General features: G+C 38.2%; 1 protein-coding gene across 2 annotated transcripts in view; it reads right to left on the bottom strand.

Annotated features, from left to right (window-relative positions):
* The window catches only part of GPD2 (glycerol-3-phosphate dehydrogenase 2), a 142912-nt gene that overhangs the window by 55101 nt on the left and 66401 nt on the right, over window positions 1-21410 (bottom strand). For both annotated transcript variants that reach the window (XM_084891465.1, XM_084891464.1), the window contains exons 4-6: window positions 12129-12253; window positions 10698-10795; window positions 9344-9507 (exon numbers count right to left, since the gene is read on the bottom strand). In XM_084891465.1, the coding sequence (XP_084747591.1) occupies window positions 9344-9507; window positions 10698-10795; window positions 12129-12253 (387 nt within the window). The remainder of the gene's footprint in view (window positions 1-9343; window positions 9508-10697; window positions 10796-12128; window positions 12254-21410) is intronic.

Here is a 21410-nt window from a genome sequence, read left to right as displayed (position 1 = left end):
TTTGTTTTATAGGTTGATTTTTATTTTTTTTTAATCAGGACTAAGGTTAGAAGACTACAGGGAACATATGTACATGACCTGATATTAAGAAATTATTGTCAAACATCTCAGGAGTGGTTGTATTTTATTTATTTATTTTTTTAATGGTCATTTCTTTTTTTTTCTTTCTTTTCTTTTCTTTTTTTTTTTTTTTAAATATATTTTATTGATTTTTCACAGAGAGAAAGGGAGAGAGATAAAGAGCCAGAAACGTCGATGAGAGAGAAACATCGACCAGCTGCCTCCTGCACACTCCCTACCGGGGATGTGCCCGCAACCAACGTACATGCCCCTGACCAGAATCGAACCTGGGACCCTCCAGTACGCAGACCGGCGCTCTACCACTGAGCCAAACCGGTTTCGGCGGAGTGGTTTTATTTTAAAGAGCAAATGTCCTTTAAAGATACAAACTAAAATATTCGTAGATGAAATATCCAGGGGCAGTAGGAAGTAGATAGGAGTATAGATGAAGGTAAACTGTGAGGTGTTGTGTTGAAATGGGAAGTTCATTTTATTAATCTCATTACATTTGCAGTTTTTTGTTAAAATACATGACAGACTTCAAGAAGCCATAATGTTATAAACCCATACTTTATAAAAAATCTTTCTTTTTAGCCAAGAAAAAAAAATTACTTTCACATCCCCACTTATCCAAAACACTGATCCAAATATTCAGCTATGATATCCTTCTCCTTTAAAACAGGGATCATAATATCCCACTCCAGCATACATACTGAGCAAGGTCAACTAATATAATTTATGGAGGAAAAATGGTTTGAAAACTATACACTGCTCTACAAATGTCAAATATTGTTGGTAGTGGGGACCATGTGTTTGGCACAAGATTTGGCATCCATGCAGTAAACTCTCTCAGAACTCGAAAGCTCAGAACTTTGTACTTACTGCATTTAGCCCTAAGGCCAGACACAATGTCTGAAAAATAGTAGGAGCTCCATAAATACTAATATATATTTTGGGTGAGTGAGTAAACTGGAGAGAAGGGGTAATACAAGAGCAACTGCCTTTGATCCTACATCTTTTCAAAAAGGGTCAACTAGCAAAGTGAGTAGATAACTTATATAAATACACCAGAACCACATGCTCAAACAACTTCTATGCACAAAAACCCTACTATTGGTCGATCTAGCACTGTTTTTAAGCCTTTATATACAGAGCATAATATGGATGATTACCTTCTCAGTATCCTACATCTGATCAAATCTACTTTTTAGTGTTCATTTTCTTTAATAGAACTAATTATAAGAGAATGAAAGCCTGGTATTTAATACATGCTAGTCAAATGAGCAATAAACAATTGTAAACTTTCCTAGGGGCTATTTTGCTCTGCCTCATCATCAGGAAGCTAAACCATATGTTAGATGTTAGCCTGGGTGGACACAAATGTGTCCTATTTATTCAATGTTTTCTTTGAAGCCACAATTTATAAGTTTTGTTTCTTAGGGGTACATGTCAAACTTCATTTAGCATTAGTTGGTATCCAGATAGATTGAATAGCAAAAAGGCAACATTCGGGGGCAAAAAAAAAATATGCCTGCTATATGAGCAATAATGTCAGATTCATTTATGTAACTCACAGAAAACAAGAGAAGTACAATGGAAAACTGATAGTAGGAACTCAAGATAAAAATTATACATTTAATGTATGTGTAAAACTGCAGATGGGCAAGGAGAACTATTAAAACAAATGTGTTTTTAAATCAGTGTCTAAGAGATGGAAATTTTTAGAGTTAGGTTGTTTTAGAATATATGTTTTCTAACTCTTAAATTTCAAAGATTCTATATTTACATGGAACCTGTTTATCTGCACATGTTCCTTTTACCTAAGAATGTTTTACAAACTTATCTGGGGAAAGCTGCAGGTTTTAAATGTATAAAGGGACATTAGTGAAACTGATGCTTCCCTTTGGAACATTTTCGTGAAAAGAAGAATTTGATATACTGTAGATTACCCATAAAATTAACCCCAATAATGTTCTATAATGTTATTTTACACTTATTAATTCATCTAAACATCAAAACACCCTATGAGTTAGGTATTATAAAATACCTATGAGTTAGGTATTATAAAAAAAGTCATAAATGTGGAATGTGGGGCTGAAAACTCAATAAAGTTTGTAAGCCTAAGGCGTCTGCTTCTATATTATTGTTTCAACTGCACTACAATACTGTGGAAAGCAGTTCTCACGTACGATTGTGATACAATTGTGAGACAAGTTTTTGTGGCACTTTCAACATTCTTTTTCTAAGACTCATCTGTGTTGTTCACGTCAGCTTTATTTATTCACTTTCAATGCTGTGTTTTACTCCATATTGTGACTACACTCTAGGATATTTATTCATTTGTCTCTTGGTAGATGTTTGAATTATTCCTCTTTTGAAATTATACCCAGTGCTGCAATGCACTTTTCTGTACTTATCTCCTGGTGGACACTTTGTATGCTTTTCTGGGGCATAAACTTAGTAGGAGAATTATTGAATCATGAGGTATAATATGCATGCTCAACTTTACTACGAAGGCCTAATTGTTTTCCAAAGTGTGTATATCATCTTATATGACTGATCACATTATACTTTTACAAAGTTTAGAAATTAAACTAAACAACAATTTTTAAATATTTACATAAGATTAAAAAAAGAAGGCTATATGTGTGTATGTGTTATAGTCTTTTGTATGTATCAATATCTATGCAATTTTGAACCTCAGTATGTACAATAATAAAAATGTGAAAAGAAGCCTGGAAAACTGTTGGCAAATAAATTTTACATTTTAAAATAAATTTATTATATCTTTACTTTAGGATGGAAATAAAAACAATAAATAAGTCTTAATCTATCATGTCAAATTTTGATAATTTTGAGGTTCCCAAGATAGTAAACCCTTTTTGTCAATAGATTTTGGGTTTGTTTTTTCCTAGACCCCTCCATCAAAGTTCCTAGAAATTGGACCTTGAGAAATGAAGAAAAAGATTTGGTAATGTTTACTCTTCTAGAGGAATTTTTCTTCTCACTGAATACATCTATCTTGATAAGAGTAAAATTAGTCAGTTACCAAAACATAACATGATGACAGATTACCAATCCAGTGGTTCAAAAAAGAAAAATTAAGTCGAGTGTTACAAAAGTATAGTAAATGTCAACATATAACCTCAATATGGATGTTTATTTATAAACACATGTCTGTATCATTATGTGTTTGTATATATATATTCCTGTACTTATATGTTATAGACATTTGAACCATATATAACAGGATTTATATATATATATATATATATATATATATATATATATTTTTTTTTTTTTTTAATTTCAGGGAGGAAGGGAGAGGAAAAGAAAGAAACATAAATGATAAGAATCATTGATCGGTTGCCCCCTGCACACACCCAACTGGGGATCGGTCCCACAACCCCAGCATGTGCCCAGACCAGGAATCAAACCGTGACCTCCTGAACTACTGAGTCACTATAAAGGACATTGAAATGGAATTGGATAAAATAGATCTAAGTAGGAATTCTAATATTGATAGAAGTATATGTAAGAAGGAATTCTAATATCATCTTCCTACAAGCAGAGGGTGGTCTTGTGCATCCACGAGGCCCACTCACACCATACTAGAGGTTGCGATACACTTCTAAGAACTTCAATAAGAAGCAGGTAGCCAAACTTCCGTAATAGCGCTGCTATTTTGTTTGTAAATCCGCATCATTCAGTTACTTATTCAACCTATTCCTATTCCTCTGAAGGAACTAATGTGTCTGTCATATGCAAAGTAAATGACACCCAATTAGTTCAACAATGCTGTTTGCATATAATGTAAATGAGGATTAAAAGCACCGGCTTTAGATTTGACTTATGTTCCAGGATTTCAACAACAACAAAAAACAGTAAGACCAAAAACTATCACCTTTCTGTTATTGGATAATTAATTTTTTAAAGCTTTCAAAGCAGATAAAATCAGCACCTTAAAAGACTCCTCTTTAACCCGAGCTTTCTTTATTCGGGCTTTCTTTATTCCAGTGTACAATTGCAGGTGCATGCTTAGAGGAGCAATAGTTCGTTCCTGACAAAAGAGTCTGAATGCCACAATATGCCTCTTGCCAGAGGCATCGTTCCCCAAAGCACTCAGCTAACTGCGTCTCCTGCTGTACCTGTAACAATTTAATTGTGTAAGTCAGCCTAGTCAAGCATCTCCAGCCCATGACTGGGAGACATGAAATTCATTGTCATTATTGTCCCTGTCATTTTGGATCATTATATCCTGCTGCAGAATTTTCCTCACTTCAGTGCATTCCTACCTCCAGGAGCCAGGGATTATAGCTGAGGTTGGGGCGGGGGCAGCACCATCAACTACATTTACCTCAGGGGAGCCAGAGATTAAATTAGCTTTGCTCTCTCGCCAGCAGAATCCATCTATGTGTATGCTGTGAGTCTTACGGTGGAATAAAAATGAATATTCTAACAATTCCTGGGTTTTAATTCCCCCTTTGAAGCATGGATATAACCAACTTTTATCTACATTAGGAAAGCTAATGTAATTTTTTGTAGGTTGCCGTTTTCATAGGCGCACAAGGAATACTTGAGGGCATTATCAGGTAGGAAATAACAGACAACTCTCTGTGTCCATGACTGGACTCTCAAAAGAAAGAATTTAGAGCTGTAATTTTGTTCTCCAGTTGTATCTTAGGGAAGCTTAATAGGGGGATTTAATGGTTTCAAATATTTAATGATTTTTAGTTACATCTCACTTTTTGCGCACTGAATCTGATGACTGGAGTCCAAGAGGAGTGGCATCAAAGATCTATCTTCTCTGGGGACAGGGAGAGAGAAATAAAGTTGACAGAGGAAGACAAAATAAGGTGCTGAGGAGACTTGCTTCCTCTCCACAGCTGGTTCACTAAATCTCACAGGCGGACAAGTCACCCAGGCCTGTCAGGCCTTCACCACTTCTCGCTGACTTGGGCGAGTTAGATCAGTCACACACTCTGTCTGGTGAACCCCTGACCAGGGGTCACGGCCATGGCCGGGGTCAGTTGGTGGCTCTTTGGTAGAAGATGGAAAGGAGCAGAGAGGCAACATCCGGACATGTCTCAGTCAGAAAACCAATGAGCTGACTGTATGTTTTTTCTAACAGAATATAAGAAGAAAATACAAGCTTGTATGTCACTTCCTATTCCAACTTTCATTTCATATGGATTTTACTGAGAAATCTGACATTTACTTTGTCTGCACTGAAGAAAAAAAAAAGGAAAAGGTAGCTATCCCTCTATATGTGTGAGTTTGTTTTCAGCAGTTAACAACAAAACATGGCAATGGATCATATCTTTGCTGAGCCCAGCCACTATAATTACTACATTTTTAAAAATATGGAATTAACTCTGGGGAGGGAGGGCATGTATGGGGGGGGGGGGGGGGTGCCCACAATGATATATGTACGAAGATAATAATTTAATTTAAAAATTTTTTAAATAAAATAAAATAAATAAATAAAAATAAAAAAATATGGAATTACCTTTATGACCTTTTGGACTTGTGTGGAGGGAATATATTTTGCCTTAATCATATGCAATGGTCATTCCTATTTATTTAGGATGAAATATCCTTATGAGTAATTAAGAAAAAAATTTTTACCTAAGTTCATTTCCTACTTCAGAGGGAACATCTTCAGCTAGCCCAATATCTCAGCATGATGATGTTTCAGCCATCCATCCAAGTGAGTGACAATGTCTTCTAGTCCATATCACTATATTTCCACACCCCTACATTTCACTTTTCATTGGTGCTGATGTGACTGTCTAATGTATCACTAATAAGAGTTTTTTTGTTCACAAAACTTCTGGTAGCATTTAAAAGTTCTTTCAATTACTTGTGCCACTTTTTTGTTTTTATCATAATCAAGATTCTCCTAAGATGAGAGGTATAAATATTACTTCTGTTCCCTTGAAAATGGTGATTTTGTTACATGAATTTCACCTCAATAAATTATTTTTTAAGTTAAAAAAGATTATTTCAAGAACCTCAAATGCATTTTTAAACTATCTGGATGATTTTTACTACATTCTCATAATGGTTAGTTATGGAGAATTTTTTTTTCTTGTTAAGAAAAGTTTATCTTATAAATAACAATTTTAGACCTTGTTTGCAAAAGTAAATGTTCAGAAAGTTATTTTTTTCCTCTGAAACACTTTGGTAACAGGCTGCTAATGTTATTTTTTGATCAAGGGATAAGGCATTCCTTCCTTTCTCTAAGCATATATTTACTGCATTTAATTCCTTTACCTATATGCTCCCTTTTGTACCTGATTTCCATGTTGACATTTAATTTGCTCATCACCATGTTCGGAAAATAATGGATAGGAGTTGTCGTATCTGTGAGCACAGCTGAGAAACCACAGAACTACACTTGGGTTCACATTCTTGTTTTAACTTACTGAATCACTGAACAACTCAGTGACAGAGTTGGCCCTGTATCATTTCTGAACAAGGATTAAAAGAAAACTATTTCAAAGGACCAGAATATAATTATTTTTACCCTTTCCATTCAAGACTTAAGATTTTAAAATAAATTTTCAAATGTCAACATAAGCCGGGACTGGTTTGGCTCAGTGGATAGAGCGTCGGCCTGAAAGGTCCCGGGTTCGATTCCGGGCAAGGGCATGTACCTTGGTTGTGGGCACATCCCCAGTGGGGGGTGTGCAAGAGGCAGCTGATCGATGATTCTCTCTCATCGATGTTTCTGGCTCTCTATCCCTCTCTCTTCCTCTCTGTGAAAAATCAATAAAATATATTTAAAAAAAAAAAAAAAGAACTAAATGTCAACATAAAATTATTTTCATAATGATCTTTAAATTTTTCAATAATCTTTGCTAAACTCAATTTTGCAACCTATAACAAACTGTAAAAGCCAATTCTAAAGTAAAGAAATTTTTGATCCCCTTTGATTCTAATAGGGTTATGTTTTTTGTTTGTTTGTTTGGTTGTTTTTTTTTTTTTTTTTTGCATATGTGACATAGATTTCCCTTTAAGAATCTAAATTCATTAGCCCGACCAGTGTGGCTCAATGGTTGAACCCATGGACCAGGAAGGAGATCACGTTTCAAATCCCAGTCCCAGCACATGCTTAGCTTTTGGGCTCAAACCTTGAGTGGGGTGGAGGGTGGAGGGGGAGGAGCATGCAGGAGGCAGCCAATCGATGATTCTCTCTCATCATTGATGTTGCTATCTCTCCTTCTCTCTGAAATCAATAAAAACACTTGAAAAGAAGAATTTATAATTCATAACAATATTAAAACTAACATAAGACACAATGCCACAAAATCACATGTGATATCCACTAAGAATCCTCTTAAGGAGACTCAGATATGTACACATTAAAAACAAAAACAGCCGAAACCGGTTTGGCTCAGTGGTAGAGCGTCGGTCTGTGGACTGAAAGGTCCCGGGTTCGATTCCGGTCAAGGGCATGTACCTTGGTTGCGGGCACATACCCGGCAGGGGGTGTGCAAGAGGCAGCTGGTTGATGTTTCTCTCTCATCGACGTTTCTAGCTCTATCGCTCTCTCCTCCTCTCTGTGAAAAATCAATAAAATATTGAGAGGAAGAGAGAGGGATAGAGAGTTAGAAACCTCGATGAGAGAGAATCATCAATCAGCTGCCTCTTGCACACCCCCTACTGGGGACGTGCCTGCAACCAAGGTACATGCCCTTGACCGGAATCGAACCCGGGACCTTTCAGTCCGCAGGCCGACGCTCTATCCACTGAGCCAAACCCGTTTCGGCCAATAAAATATATTAAAACAAAAACAAAAACAAAAAACAGTAAAAGTAGTTAGCATCCTCACATGAACAAGTTTAGAGGGTCTGTGCAGGAGGGATTGGCTGTAAGAGGCAAAGAATACCACACTTCCACGTCAGGATGAGTAGAATGATTTCTTACTCCTCCTGGGCCAAACCTTCTTCAATGTAATCACCCAGTAAACCACAATGGACCAGCATTAGGGTCTGATGCTGAGAAAGCAAATTCACAGTTAAGGTTGTCCATAACGAACAGGTTCCATCAAGGGTGCCAAAAGTGCAGGTAAGTGCCCTGCACCCTTCATGGTGTTCACATACTGATGGGCACTGTCAACTGTGAATTTTCTAGCTTTTCATGTTTGTCTAAGACCCTTAACATTTCCCTAATGTTGCACCTAGGATACTTTCTTAAGTTTGTCCCCATTGCACATACACTTTTTGTATTCACACATGAAAGTCTACCAGACAGCTAAGTAGATTCAAAAACCTAACAATGGGGGGAGGCGGGGTGGTCTTGAGGATATCCTATAAAATGAAGTAACATAAATATCAAAGCCTCCTAAATATATATAAATATTTTCACACTAAGATTTTTAAATACCTAACATGAAATACAAACATCACATAATGGAGATTTAAAAAACTCACTGAGCTACAGAACCTATTGTGTCACAAAATTTCAAAGACTTTTTGAACAAATACAATATCTATATCCAGTTATTTCCTTGTAAATAAACATCTTTGGACTATTTGCTAATTCTACACACCCTTTAAAACTATAAAGAATTTCAGAAATGGCTTTTCCTGTTTTTACTTTATGTTGTATTGTGGTCCATCTGGAAATATACAAAATTATATTGCTCACACACAAAATGAACATTGAACACATGGCAAATGGATACTAAATAATGTCACTATTAGAAAACATCCAACAGCAATAAAATAATAAGAACAGAGGGATTGGTTTAATAAATGCAGTGTTCATCCACCTTCATCATAAATTATATGTTCAAGAATTGTGTCCTGTGCAAACTACAAACATGTCAATTTCAGCCCAGGGCGCATTTTTCTCTTGGTTTCTAACCCCTTCAAAATAGAGGTTTCATCTAGAAAACCTAACAGATTCTCAGCTCCTTTCAACATTATAATATATTCATAAGGCAAGTAGTCCCTGGCAAGCATATAACATATTAAATGACATGGAGGCGGGGGTCCAAATTCATAATGAGGGAAAATGGACCAAACCAACCATAAGATACAAAGTAGAAATCCAAGCAGAAAAGAAAAATGCAAAATTAAACCTATGAAAAGCAAAACACAATGCGGAGGTTTTAAGCTAGTATTAGAGAAGATGGTGAGTGGGTGTGTTCCTCTGTGTATTGTGTAAGATTCGTATTAAAATGAAGAATGCAAAACTATCTCATTAAACATATGCTGTAAGGGTCATGAGTGAGAGTAAAGTACCTTGTAAAACAAAACAAAAAAACACATACCATCATAGTAGACGATTGCTCCGACCAGCCTGTCCTTCTGAAGCATGGGGAAATGCTCAAGGGCTCTCGATTTGCTGAGGATGTAACTGCTTTTCAGGCAATTACTGCCTGCTACCAGGTCGTATAGTTTGATTCCTACCCAGTAGTAAGGTAACTGCCACCACCTACAGCATAAACAGGGGAGAAGGTTTCTTTAGAAACAGTGTGTAACGATCACGGCATGCCACTTGATGTTATTAGATATATTTCACTTAAGAAAAGCAAAATATGTCTAGAAGTGGACTGCAAAAGAAACAGAGCTGTGCTGCTGTGTTTGACACCAGCTCAGCTGAACTGTGTGAGAAGGCAATGGCTCTTGACCTTGTTGCATTTTAGAATTCTCTGGAGAGCATCAAAAATAAACACAACTGCCTAGGCTTCACGTGTCTGGAGATTGATTTAGCTAAACTAGAAAGGGGCCTAGGTGACCCTAATGGATCCCCAGGGTAGAGAATCACTGGCTTGAGGTGTCCTAAGCAATCTATGACACGATATGGACAATTGTGAAGTCTGTTTCTAGGTCCCCCACAACACTCATGGCTAACAAAGTTACAGAATCCACTTTTTCATGTTACCTGTACTTTAATTTAAGGCAACTTCATGAATAGCTTTAACAATATTAGGAAAATGGGTTTTAAAATGTATAATTTGACACTTGTTTTTTTTAAGAATTATTGTTTATTGATTTCAGAGAGGAAGGGAGAGGGAAAGACAGAAACATAAATGATGAGAGAGAATCTTTGACAGGCTGCCTCCTGCACGCCCACACTGAGGATCGAGCCCGCAACCCGGTCATGTGCCCAGACCGGGAACTGACACAGGACCTACTGGTGCTTAGGTCGATGCTCGAGCACGGAGCCATGCCTGCCAGGCCATATCTGACACTTCCAGACAACGTCCGGGCTAACGCACAAATTGAAATGACCCAGAATGATTTAGGTTTGGAGTTGGTACACGCTAGGCTCAGATTTTGCAGCAGGCTCTGCATTTTAGTCTTCACATGGGCCTCCTATGTTCCTCAGAGCAAATTATATATCCTGCCAGAAACTGCCATGAGAAATTACTAATTACAAATACAGAACACCGCTTCCTTGCCTTCAAGGCGTAGCCTTTGGAGGTTGGTCAGTAGGGAGTGATTTAGGAAAAGCCACCCTTTTAAATACAACAAAGGAAAGTATTTGGGCATGATTTAAAGATTGCGACTAATTAAAACTACATTAAGAAATACAAACTGGGGGAATGTTTCCATTAAAACTGTGCTGTTCTCTATTAACCCCAGATAAGCAATGTGTACAGATGCTACCGAAATGCTTACTTGTAAACTGGAAGCATTATAGGCAGTGGAGCTGATAAATGGGGAGCAATTTCTAGCAGGTTGGCGCGCTCGTGAAGGGCTTCTTTCACCATCCGATACTGAAAAGCAAAACAGAGAAAATTAGTTTGGCAGTAACAGATCATAATATTTTCAAATGGCAAATAGACACCCCGCCAACTGATTGATACACAGAAACCTCCATACCTCTGAGCGCGGATAGCTCCCTCCTAATCAAATTTCTAATAATACATCATGCTGTCAACCGGAGAGATTTTTTAGAAGCCTTAACCGTATTTGCATAGGAGAAAAACATGCTGTCAGAGCTCCCAGGTGTAAGATATTTTCCTGACTGGAGTTACAAGATTATTATAACCATTTATCTTGCATTCTCTATATTGTCCCTTTCCTCAGTCCCCTGTAATATTTCCCCGTGTAAGAGAGAACAGATTGTTCCAATGCATGCTAAACATCCCCTTCTGGCCTCCACTAACCCAGGCAGAGATGATGCTTAGGAGTTGCACAGAATTTTATAGAGTATTATTAAAAAAAAAAGCTTATCTCTTAACTCCTCTGGTCCTTATACCCTCTGAAGAACCAGCATTACAAGGAGGATACTAATTTTACAAATGAGAATGCTGAGGCTCCTAACAACTGAGCAGTAAACTGGAACACATCCCAAGCCATCTGATTCTAAACCCTGTGCTCTTTTCCTCGCAGCCATCTCGATGTCACCGAGACACCTAAGAAAAGGGGACAGATTCACAAGTGACAATGTCAAGTTGGTGCTGCTGTGTTTTTCCCGTACCGAAGACAGATACGGAGTTCGGCTGGGTTTTTCTTTTTTTTTTTCTTTTTTAGCCCTCTGGGAAATGTCATCTTCCACACTGCCTTGGCAGTTTTCAAGTGGTGGCAGACTGGACACAATAATGTGTGACATAAAAAAAGCATGACTCAGATCATCTTTCCTTAAGAATATGTCAGCGGCAAGATGAACGTATGGCTGCAGTATGAGTGAAGAGGATCAATTTAATATTCCCCCTGTCTTACACAGCACAGCTCCCCGAAATTGCTGGGGAAGTAGCAATTTGGTGGCTATTGGCAAACAAACAAACAAAAAGAAATAAGAAAAAACAGCAATCACCATTGTTTAAAAAGGCAACACCTCCGGAAGTGATTTTGTAAATCTGCCACTTTGACATGCCTGTGTAGAAAAAGGCCCTGGTTGCCCATAAACGTTAATACCACAGGAAAGAACCGGGCATCTCTCCTAGAAGATATTCCAGCAGGCTACACTAAATAGGTATTTCCAACAGGAAGAAATGTTAGGAGCCATTAAAAAAAAAAAAAAAAAAAAAAAAAAAAAGCCTGATTTAATTGGGTAGAAAAAAGCATAGTCGCAATTTTTGTTTAACAGCCAGCATACACAATTACCTGCTCGACGTCCAACTTCATGATAGCCTTCTGAAGATATCGCACACCACCGTGGATCAATTTAGTGCTTCTGCTGCTGGTCCCCGATGAGAAATCATCTCTTTCTACAAGGGCTGTTTTCAGTCCTGTGTAACCAGAAAACCAAATTAACTTCTTAAATTACACAATTTGTATGTAATTCATTAAAGGCCCTTCTCCAGGGTAGAGACAATCACAAGAAAAATTACTCTGAACATGGATACATTTGTATTCCAAGTGCGGTACACTGTCTATATTATAATGAAGAGATTTTAGTCTCTTCCTGGGGGAAAAGTCAAAGCCGAACGAGACGCATATTAAACGGCGAATGAATCACAACTAAGGAAATATTACAGCACAACTTGAGGGCAGTAACAAACTCCGGTACTTCTAGAGGGTCCGAGGAGAGCCTGCACCCACCTTTACCCAGGAGGCTAACTCAGTTGTGTTTACAAGTCCTTCTGGAACTCCTATTCATCCCTCCCTCCGAGAGGCCAGACCTGTTCCAGCCCCACATCTCCGATCTACTCTAATGCATCATCAGCGAGCCTAGACTAGCCCTCACATGTGCTGGCTCCTATTTCTAGAATGGTGTTACAGAGGCTCTGAAATGGGGAAAGATATCAAAGATACCACAACAGAAGAAGAATAAAATTAACCCCTGATATTGAGGAGTTCCTGGTTTAATGTAAGACATCCAAGCATAATATTGTAGACTTACAAAGAAAAAAAACAAGCCGGGACAAATGAACCCAAGAAAGGACAATATTCTTGGTAAAGGTGAGGCTGAGCAAAGAAAGATCGGTTTCAGAAGTCATCCCCCTCCCCCTTTCTTTGAGGGTTGCAATAAATCTCTTAGAGATTAAATTGGTTTAGTTTGGTTTGGTTTGGTTTTCTTGCAGAGACACCCCTATCTCTCCAGGACTGGGTAGGACTAGCAGTGCTGTGAGGCCCATACACTAGCTAGAGATGAAATTCAAAACTTCAAAAGGCCCCAAGTATATATCAACACCAAGCCACGAGGAATTTTCATGGCCTGGCATACTCTTGGGGATGAGAGAATGTCATGGAATCCAATTACAATGAGAATATGTAACTGGAGCAGTTTGGGCTCACAAAGCTCATATAAGGGAGCTTGTGCATGTATTCAATTCAGAGCCATTCATTACATTTAATACCAAAGGGTCGTTTTTATAACTTTTAACAGTTTAAATATCGTACCCAAATGTCATCATAAAATCAGGCCAATTCCCTTGACTCAAAAGGACAAAATATTTGGAAGCTGTGGAGAGGAAAGAAGAGAACTTTGATTCAAGGGCAAAAATTGCTAATGCTCTAACTAAGGAGCTAAATAACACAGAATTCACAGGTCCCTCTTTTTAAGCATTTATGGCAGAGGAAGATCTGCAAAATTCTCAAGTATGAATACCCTATCAGAGTTTAGTAAATAATACTGGGTGTATTATAAAAAATAAACTATATCAAACTATAAAAAACTATATCATTTTTTATAATACACCCAGTATTTTATAATACTGGGTGTATTATAAAAAATAAACTATATCAAACTATAGTACTTATGAATATTGAGAGTTTAGTGCCAACTTAGAGCTAAGTGATGATGTCCGAAAGGAGTTAGGCATGGACAAAGGAGTTAGTAGCTCCCAGCCCAAGAGGTTTCAAGACAGAGGACTCTTACCTGACTCTGGCTTAGCAGGTAAATTCAGGACATAAGCCCCAAAGTGTGTGATCAAGATTACATTTGCATTCTCTTACAAATGCACTGTCTTGGTGAGCTATATCACCTTGCCTTAGTAAGTCCAACATGGGGAGTTTTTCCAACTCTAAAATAGACTGTGTATCTTCAGTTGTGATCAAGTTCGGGGGTGGGGGAGAGGGAGAGAGACACTTTCAAATGACATTTAAGAGCCAGATTGTGTAATATATACCTCTCTTTCAACCTCAGAACCAAAGTCTTGGCATCGAGACGCCCGAGCCATGAGAGGCAGGGACCTAAGACTGAGAATAGTCAAGCAGTCTCCAAGCCAGTCCCTGGCTCCCCACTTGGGCCTGCCGAAAGGCATCCTGCTGGCTGTGGTAGAGGGCACCGTAGTGCCTCATAATCCCCACTTCCTACTATCTAATCTCTCACCCTGGTGTGTGGGCTGGACCTCGTGCCTTGCTTCTCATGAGTGGGGCGCCGCCAGAACGGTGGCACCTGACTTCTGTGTTAAGTTACAAAAGACTGACTTTCCTTGTCCTTTTGACTTGCTCAGAAGAGGCAAGCTCCCATGCTGAGTCAAGGAACTGCAGGACACCCCAGTCAGCAGGTCATGAGGAATGGAGGCTGCCGGCCAACAACCTGTGAGGCCCTGGTCCTGCCAACAAGCATATGACTTGCTGGGAAGCACTGCGTCCTGTGAGAGGCTCCGAGCCAGAGGCAGGCCAGGGCACACACAGAAGCCTGGCCCACTGAAACTGGGATAATAAATGTGGTTTCAAGCCACTGCATTTTAGGGTAGTAGTTTAATGATGGTGCAAATCCCTAGAACAAGAACGACAGCCAAGGCAAGGAATTTTTAAATTCCTGGGATGGGTGTTCAAGAAAGGCTGAGTCTACAGAGGAGTGTGTTGTAGAGAGGTGGCAGGAGGGGGGCAGGGGGAGGTGTGGATCATTGGCCAAAATCAGCTTAAGCAATAGAAAGGCAAATGCTTGAAATGGCCTAACTTTTGTAGGAACCACTGGTCCCTCCTCAGGGACTGGAGTGCAGGATTCAAGGGGCGATGGGAAGGACCCTGAGCAGGAGAGGTAAAAGGCCTATCATAAGAGGCCTTTTGTCTACTTTGGAGCCCTTGGATCCTGTCCTGTGGGCCACTGTCTCACAAGTTATCCGTTTGGAAGAACAAGGGTGTGCTTGTTGATTTTTTTTTATTATTATTATCATTACAAAAAGAAGAATAAAACTGAAAATCTTCCAGAGTTTCTCAGATATTGTTCTTGAGAAATGTTATTGTGCTGCCTTTCAGGAGAACCACCAAAGTGCTTTAAGCTGAGAAATCAGATGAATGTTCTAGAAAGATTTCTCTAAGAGTGGGCCTGGAGGGCAGGGCTGGAGGAGGAGAAGAGCTGGAGGCAGGAGAGCATTTAGGCAGGGGGACCCACCAGAGCAGGAGCCGGGCAGAGATGATCCCAGCTTTACAGGGTGGAAGATGATATGGAATGGGACAGGAAGAGAGAATTTTATGGACTTGTGTTAACAGAATACTTTTTTTCCTTTCCCAAACTGACAGCGCAAGGCAGGGAACTACTCTAGGAATTAGCAAGCCATCTCAGGAAGATATTTCAGGATGGATAAGTGAGACCTAACACTTTAAAGCATCAAAACTGCTTTTGCAAGTATTGGACATTTTAAAAAGTTATTCACATGTACGTATGTGAGAAACCCTAGTGAATACCAACAAAAGTTAAAATGGGCTTCTCTGTCAAACCACGCTGTTTTTCTTGTCCTATTATTTCCAGTGTCATATCAGCAAGCTGCCTACCAGGATTCCTGGTGAGAAATGGTACTGCTCCTCCCAGAGCAAAAAAAAACAAACAAACATAAAAATCAAATTGTAGCTACATTGATATATTAATGCAATGTAAATGCATTACCAAAAGTTTTGGGGAACCACAAAAAAACCTAAATATTCTAGAAAAAGAATTATTTTAAAAATTTAAACTGTATGCTAAATGTTCTGAATTTCTTAGCTTTGTTGACAGGAATGAAAGATGGGGATCGGGGGACAATGTAAAGTCAAGACACTACTAGAAGTTATAACCGTTTCTCAAAATACATTCCTTAGCTGATTTACTATTATCTAACACTCATCCTGGCCTGTGGGATCTGACCAAAACTAGGCATTCCCGGAGGAGTCCTGGAATGGGAGAGGGCTCAGGCCAGGCCAAGGGACCCCACCAGTGCATGATTGTGGCCAAGGAGGAATATGGGAGGTTGCCAGCCAGAGAGCAAGGACAGGAGGGCTCAGGGCATATCCAGCCCATTTTGCTCAGTCCCAATTGGCTGGATCCCAGCAGCAAGCTAGCCTACTGGTCAGAGAGTCTGCCCCCTGGTGACCAGTGCACGTCATAGCAAGTGGTTGAGCAGCCTTAGCATATCATTAGCATATTGTGCTTTGATTGGTTGAACAGATGACCCAATGATCAGACACTTACCATACTAAGCTTTTATTATATAGGATGTTCCTTTCTGTTCCACTTCTACAAAGTGCAAATTTTTTCTCCCCTTAAAAATTATTGATCTATAGAAAAACAAAATCCTGATCTAAAATTAAGACTTTAGTTTTCTGATACATTAAGTATAAAGCAAGGAAGTAAAAAGAGGGTGCTGTTTTATCTTCTCAAAGAGAACTGAGAGTATTTTTCAGTGACAATCAATGCTAATATTTTGTATTACGGAAAACAATTAAATTTGAAGGACCTCAGAAATAGCGTCCACAGGCTCCTAGCTGCATTCGTGGAGTCTCAAAGGCCTTCCTTCACAGCAGAGAGAACGCCTCCCCCATGGCTGGCAATGAAGGGCTGGCCTCCCTGCCTGTAGGTAATCCATTCAATGAGTTCAAGATTTTATGAGAAATAGTTTTTGTTTCTTTCTTTCTTTTCAGATGTTAGGTACTTCTTTATGGAAAACAATAAACTCTCTCACTGCTGAGATGAACCAGAACATTTACGATGCTATTATTGCTTTATCTGTGTTTATTATTGATTGCTTGTAGTAAGTATTCTCAGGGGTTTCATGACAGTGGTGAAGTATTAATACTGGAGTAAAATTACTCTGAAATTCTTAGGTGAAACAATAAAAGGATTATCTCCAGTAGAAGAATGGAGTCACCTTGAACTCTACCTTTCAGCCCATCTCTTAGCAAGTTAAAATTGTATCTTCTGCCGAGACTGGCTTGGCTCAGTGGATAGAGCATCGGCCTGTGAACTGAAGGGTGCCAGGTTCGATTCCCGTCAAGGGCATGTACCTTGGTTGCGGGCACATCCCCAGTAGGGGTGGTGCAGGAGGCAGCTGATCGATGTTTCTCTCTCATCGATGTTTCTAACTCTCTATCCCTCTCTCTTCCTCTCTGTAAAAAAAATCAATAAAATATATTTTAAATAGTAATAATAAAAAATAAAAATAAAATAAAATTGTATCTTCTGTATGGGGTAGTGGTGTGAACTAAATACAGCTCTTTATAGCTTTTTCTTCTCCAACTTCAATGAGAAATTCTAGCTACCAAGTACTTCCAAGTAAACTAATTCATGAATCAAGACAGCTGGGTGGTCAGCCAATATAGCTCAGTGGTTGAGCATTGACCTATGAACCGGGAGGTCATGGTTCAAGTCCCGATCAGGGCACCTGCCCAGATTGCAGGCATGATCCACAGTGTGGGGCATGCAGGAAGCAGCCAAACAATGATTCTCTCTCATCATTGATGTTTATATTTCTCTCTTTCTCTCTGAAATCAATAAAAATATATTAAAAATTAAAAATAAGACAGCTGGATGAAGTGATAAACCCAGTAAGTCTAGTTATATAGATCACTTCATACGTTATATAAATGTCTAATCACTGTTATACACCTGAAACTAGTATAATTTTATATGTCAACTATAATTTAAAATTTTTTTTTAATTTTTTAATTTAAAAAAAGAGAGTTGGATGAATATAGATGGATAATTACCATCTAAGGGGAGGAATGATACGACATTTAACTTTCACAGCATAAAATAGAACAGAAGTATATTTTAATGCCTTTTACTGATTATCTTATTATGCATAAAAATATGCTCAATATAATAAATGCAGAAAAGTAAGAACAAAATAAAACTCTCCTATAATAACACCACTCAGAGACAACCACAGCTGACATTTGGGTGTTTAAATGTTCACATTTTCTATGCATGTATATGATCACATACATACATCTTTCCAAATTAGGATCATATAATGTCCTTTTTTTGTTTTTCATTTAACAATGTTTAGTGTAAACAACTCTCCATGTCAATAAATATTTTCCTATTATTTCATTTTAATGTGTGGATAATATTACACTAAATATTTATAATGACTCACTTATTCAATTTTGGGTTATTTCCTACCTTATGTCACAGATAGAACTGCAAGATTATATTTTCATTTAAACTCCGCATGTTTAATTATTTCACTAGAATAAATTTTTAGATATGGCATATATGGCATACTTTAGCTATTTTTCAATAGAGAGAGTAATCCCTATAAATAACCATCAAGGTAATAACTTGAGACATTCTGTACATTGGTACTATAGTTCAGGTATTAAAGCCACATGTCCCATGAAAGAAAAATTATATCATTTAAGGAAAGGGGGGAGTTTATCTATCTTTAGAAAAGCTTTGGGCACTTACCCTTGTATTTCAAAAAGTCATTGCCATTAATAAGAAAAGGGACTAACCCAAAGGCTAAACATTTTAAATGAAGGATCAGTTCCTCTAAAAAATAACACTCCTGTAAAGCTGCAAAGTAATCCTGGCTTTTTAATCCTCCTGATCATAATCCTGTGCTTTGAACTAGTATTGTTAGCATTTTATAGAACTGTATAATATTGGATTATTTTATATTGGGAAATAGATAAACCATTAATGGAGATACTTTGTGAAGTTAGAATATATCATTTGAATACTCTGTTTTCCTTAAAAACACAGCAAGCTCAAAAATGTATTAAGCCATAACATTAAATTGTAATAATATAATTTTGGGAAAATAAGGGAGTTTGACCAACCGGGAGTTCAGACACTCGTTATGACATGTGCTGACTACGGGGGAGGAAAATGAAGGAAGGCCCCAGCCAATAGCTGGAAGCCAGCAGGGAGGAAGGCCCTGGCCGGCAGCTAGCAGCAGGGGAAAGGAAGGCCTCAGTCGGCCCTAATCGCTGGCCAAGTCTAGGGACCCTATCTATGCATAAATTTCATGCACCAGGCCTCTAGTTTTATTATAAAAACAGCCAATGTTCAATGAGAGGAAGAATATCCAAACAATATGAAAGGATGCAAAGAGAGAATAATTCATCACTGGCTTCCTAGTCACAAAACCCAGAGGTAATCAATGCTAATATTAAAATCCCCCCCCTGTATCTTAGCAGAAATTTTCCATGCTTAGGAAAGTATACAACTTGTATACTGCTTAGCATTAAAGACAAATAAAATTAACAAAGTCACTCTTCATAACATGTTTTTTTGGTGTGCTTTTCACAACTTGTTTTTCAACTTAGAATATAGTGTAGCCATTTTCCCTGTAAGTACTTTTAAATTAATTTTCAATAACTGAATGTACATAATTTATCAATCCAGGCACCCATTTTTTAATTTTATTTTATTTTATTTTTTTATTTTATTTTTTTTGCTATTCCAACTTTGAAATCCTCTAAATACAGAGAAATATTCCATGGATCAGAAATGTAGCAGGTAGTAAAGCCCCCACAGCCTCTGTCTTGCTGGGCTCTGGGGCTAGAAACAGGCAATGGAATCCAAGAGTCCTGTCCCTAAAGGGTAAGAGGAATAGAGGTCTCCCAGGAAGGAAAGGTAAAGATGCCAGATTAGCACTTGAATGCAAGAATTGAAGAGAAAAACTCTGGCTCTTGTGCACGGGTCCTCCTGCCCACTGTCTGAGCTGTGCCCAGGCAGCTGGGCGCGCCCAGGAGGCAGGAAGACAGACGCAGGGGGAGCAGCACCCGGACCACCAGCTGGTCAGCAGGATGCCTGATACCAACACGGGAGCCTCACTTCGGTTCTGGGAAAGTCTCTGATGGGCCTGGAACTCTGTCTACAGAGGTGAAGGTCTGGAAGCAGGAAGTGATGCTCATTGTTTTAATACAAAAGAAGGAAAGGATGAGGAAAAAGTAAAAGAGATTTAAAAAAAAACACGCACACACAAAATAAATGCACGTGGAATCAGATAAATGAAAATGGATCAAATTCATCTGTTAAAAGGTGGATTCTCTCTATTTGGCATAAACAATCGGTATATGCAGTGTACCATAGCATACTAAAAGAACAGATGTAGAAAAGTTGAAAATAATTATGACACAAACCCTGTTTGATGTTACAAATATTTCCCAGGATCACAGGTTTGTTATAATTCTGCCATAGATAAAGTTTAATATTTATGAAATCAAATTTAACAGGGGTTTCCAAAAGAAAAATGGCTTTATTGGTGTCTTGCTTGAAAGCATCTTTCCTACTCCATTTAAAAAAAAATTTTTCATATACTTTCTTATAATAGTTTTACAGTATTTTATTAAATCCTGATCCACATGAATGATAAACAGAACGTGTGTGTGTGTGTGTGTGTGTGTGTGTGTGTGTGTGTGTTTGGGAAAGTGGATACTCCAGCATCACTTATTAATAGCTAGTAATGACAGACCTGAAATGTTGTCTTTACCATATTCTAATTTTGGTATTTCATGTATTTAGATCAATTTTAGAATCTTACTTTTGTTCACTGACTTCCCTATTCCAAAAAACTATTTTAATTAAACTAGCTTTAGAAGACACTTTAATATCTGATTTCTATCTCCTTTATCATTATTCCTTTTCAAAATTAATCTAGTAAGTCTCATAGTCTTAGTTTTCCAGATAAACTTTAGTACAAGTTTCTCTACTCCTGCCAAAGAAAATCACTATATTAATTAAAATTACATTAGATCTCCACATTAACTTTAGTAGAAACTTTCAATCTAGTCTAATTAGCAGTGTCCAGCAAACTTTCACCAGCTGTGATTCTACTGTCCTGAAACAGAAATTTCTCTTCCCTCGTGGTGGGAGAAGGTAGACACAGTGAAGGGGTAGAAACCTGTAAGCACTATTTTCCAAGGCTCTCCTTTTTCTGCATTTTGTCTGCAATGCACACACCTCCTGCTCTTTGTAAATCTTTACTTATGCTAAAGGGTCTTGTTACTGCCGAAACTGGCTTGGCTCAATGGACAGAGCTTCGCCTGCAGACTGAAAGTTCCCAGGTTCAATTCCGGTCAAGGGCATGTACCCTGGTTGTGGGCACATCCCCAGTAGGGGGTGTGCAAGAGGCAGCTGATCGGATGTTTCTCTCTTGTTGATGTTTCTAACTCTCTATCCCTCTCTCTTCTTCTCTGTAGAAAATCAATAAAGTATATTAAAAAAAAAAAAAAGAAGAAGAAAAAAAAAGAGTCTTGTTACATTCCTTCATTTGTGCCTGAGAAACCTGA

This window comes from Pipistrellus hanaki, assembly GCF_964339955.1.
Source record: "Pipistrellus hanaki genome assembly, chromosome: 8".
Taxonomy (NCBI): Eukaryota; Metazoa; Chordata; class Mammalia; order Chiroptera; family Vespertilionidae; genus Pipistrellus; species Pipistrellus hanaki.
Note: the sequence above shows the minus strand (reverse complement) of the source record. Positions and strands in the feature narration are given on the sequence as shown.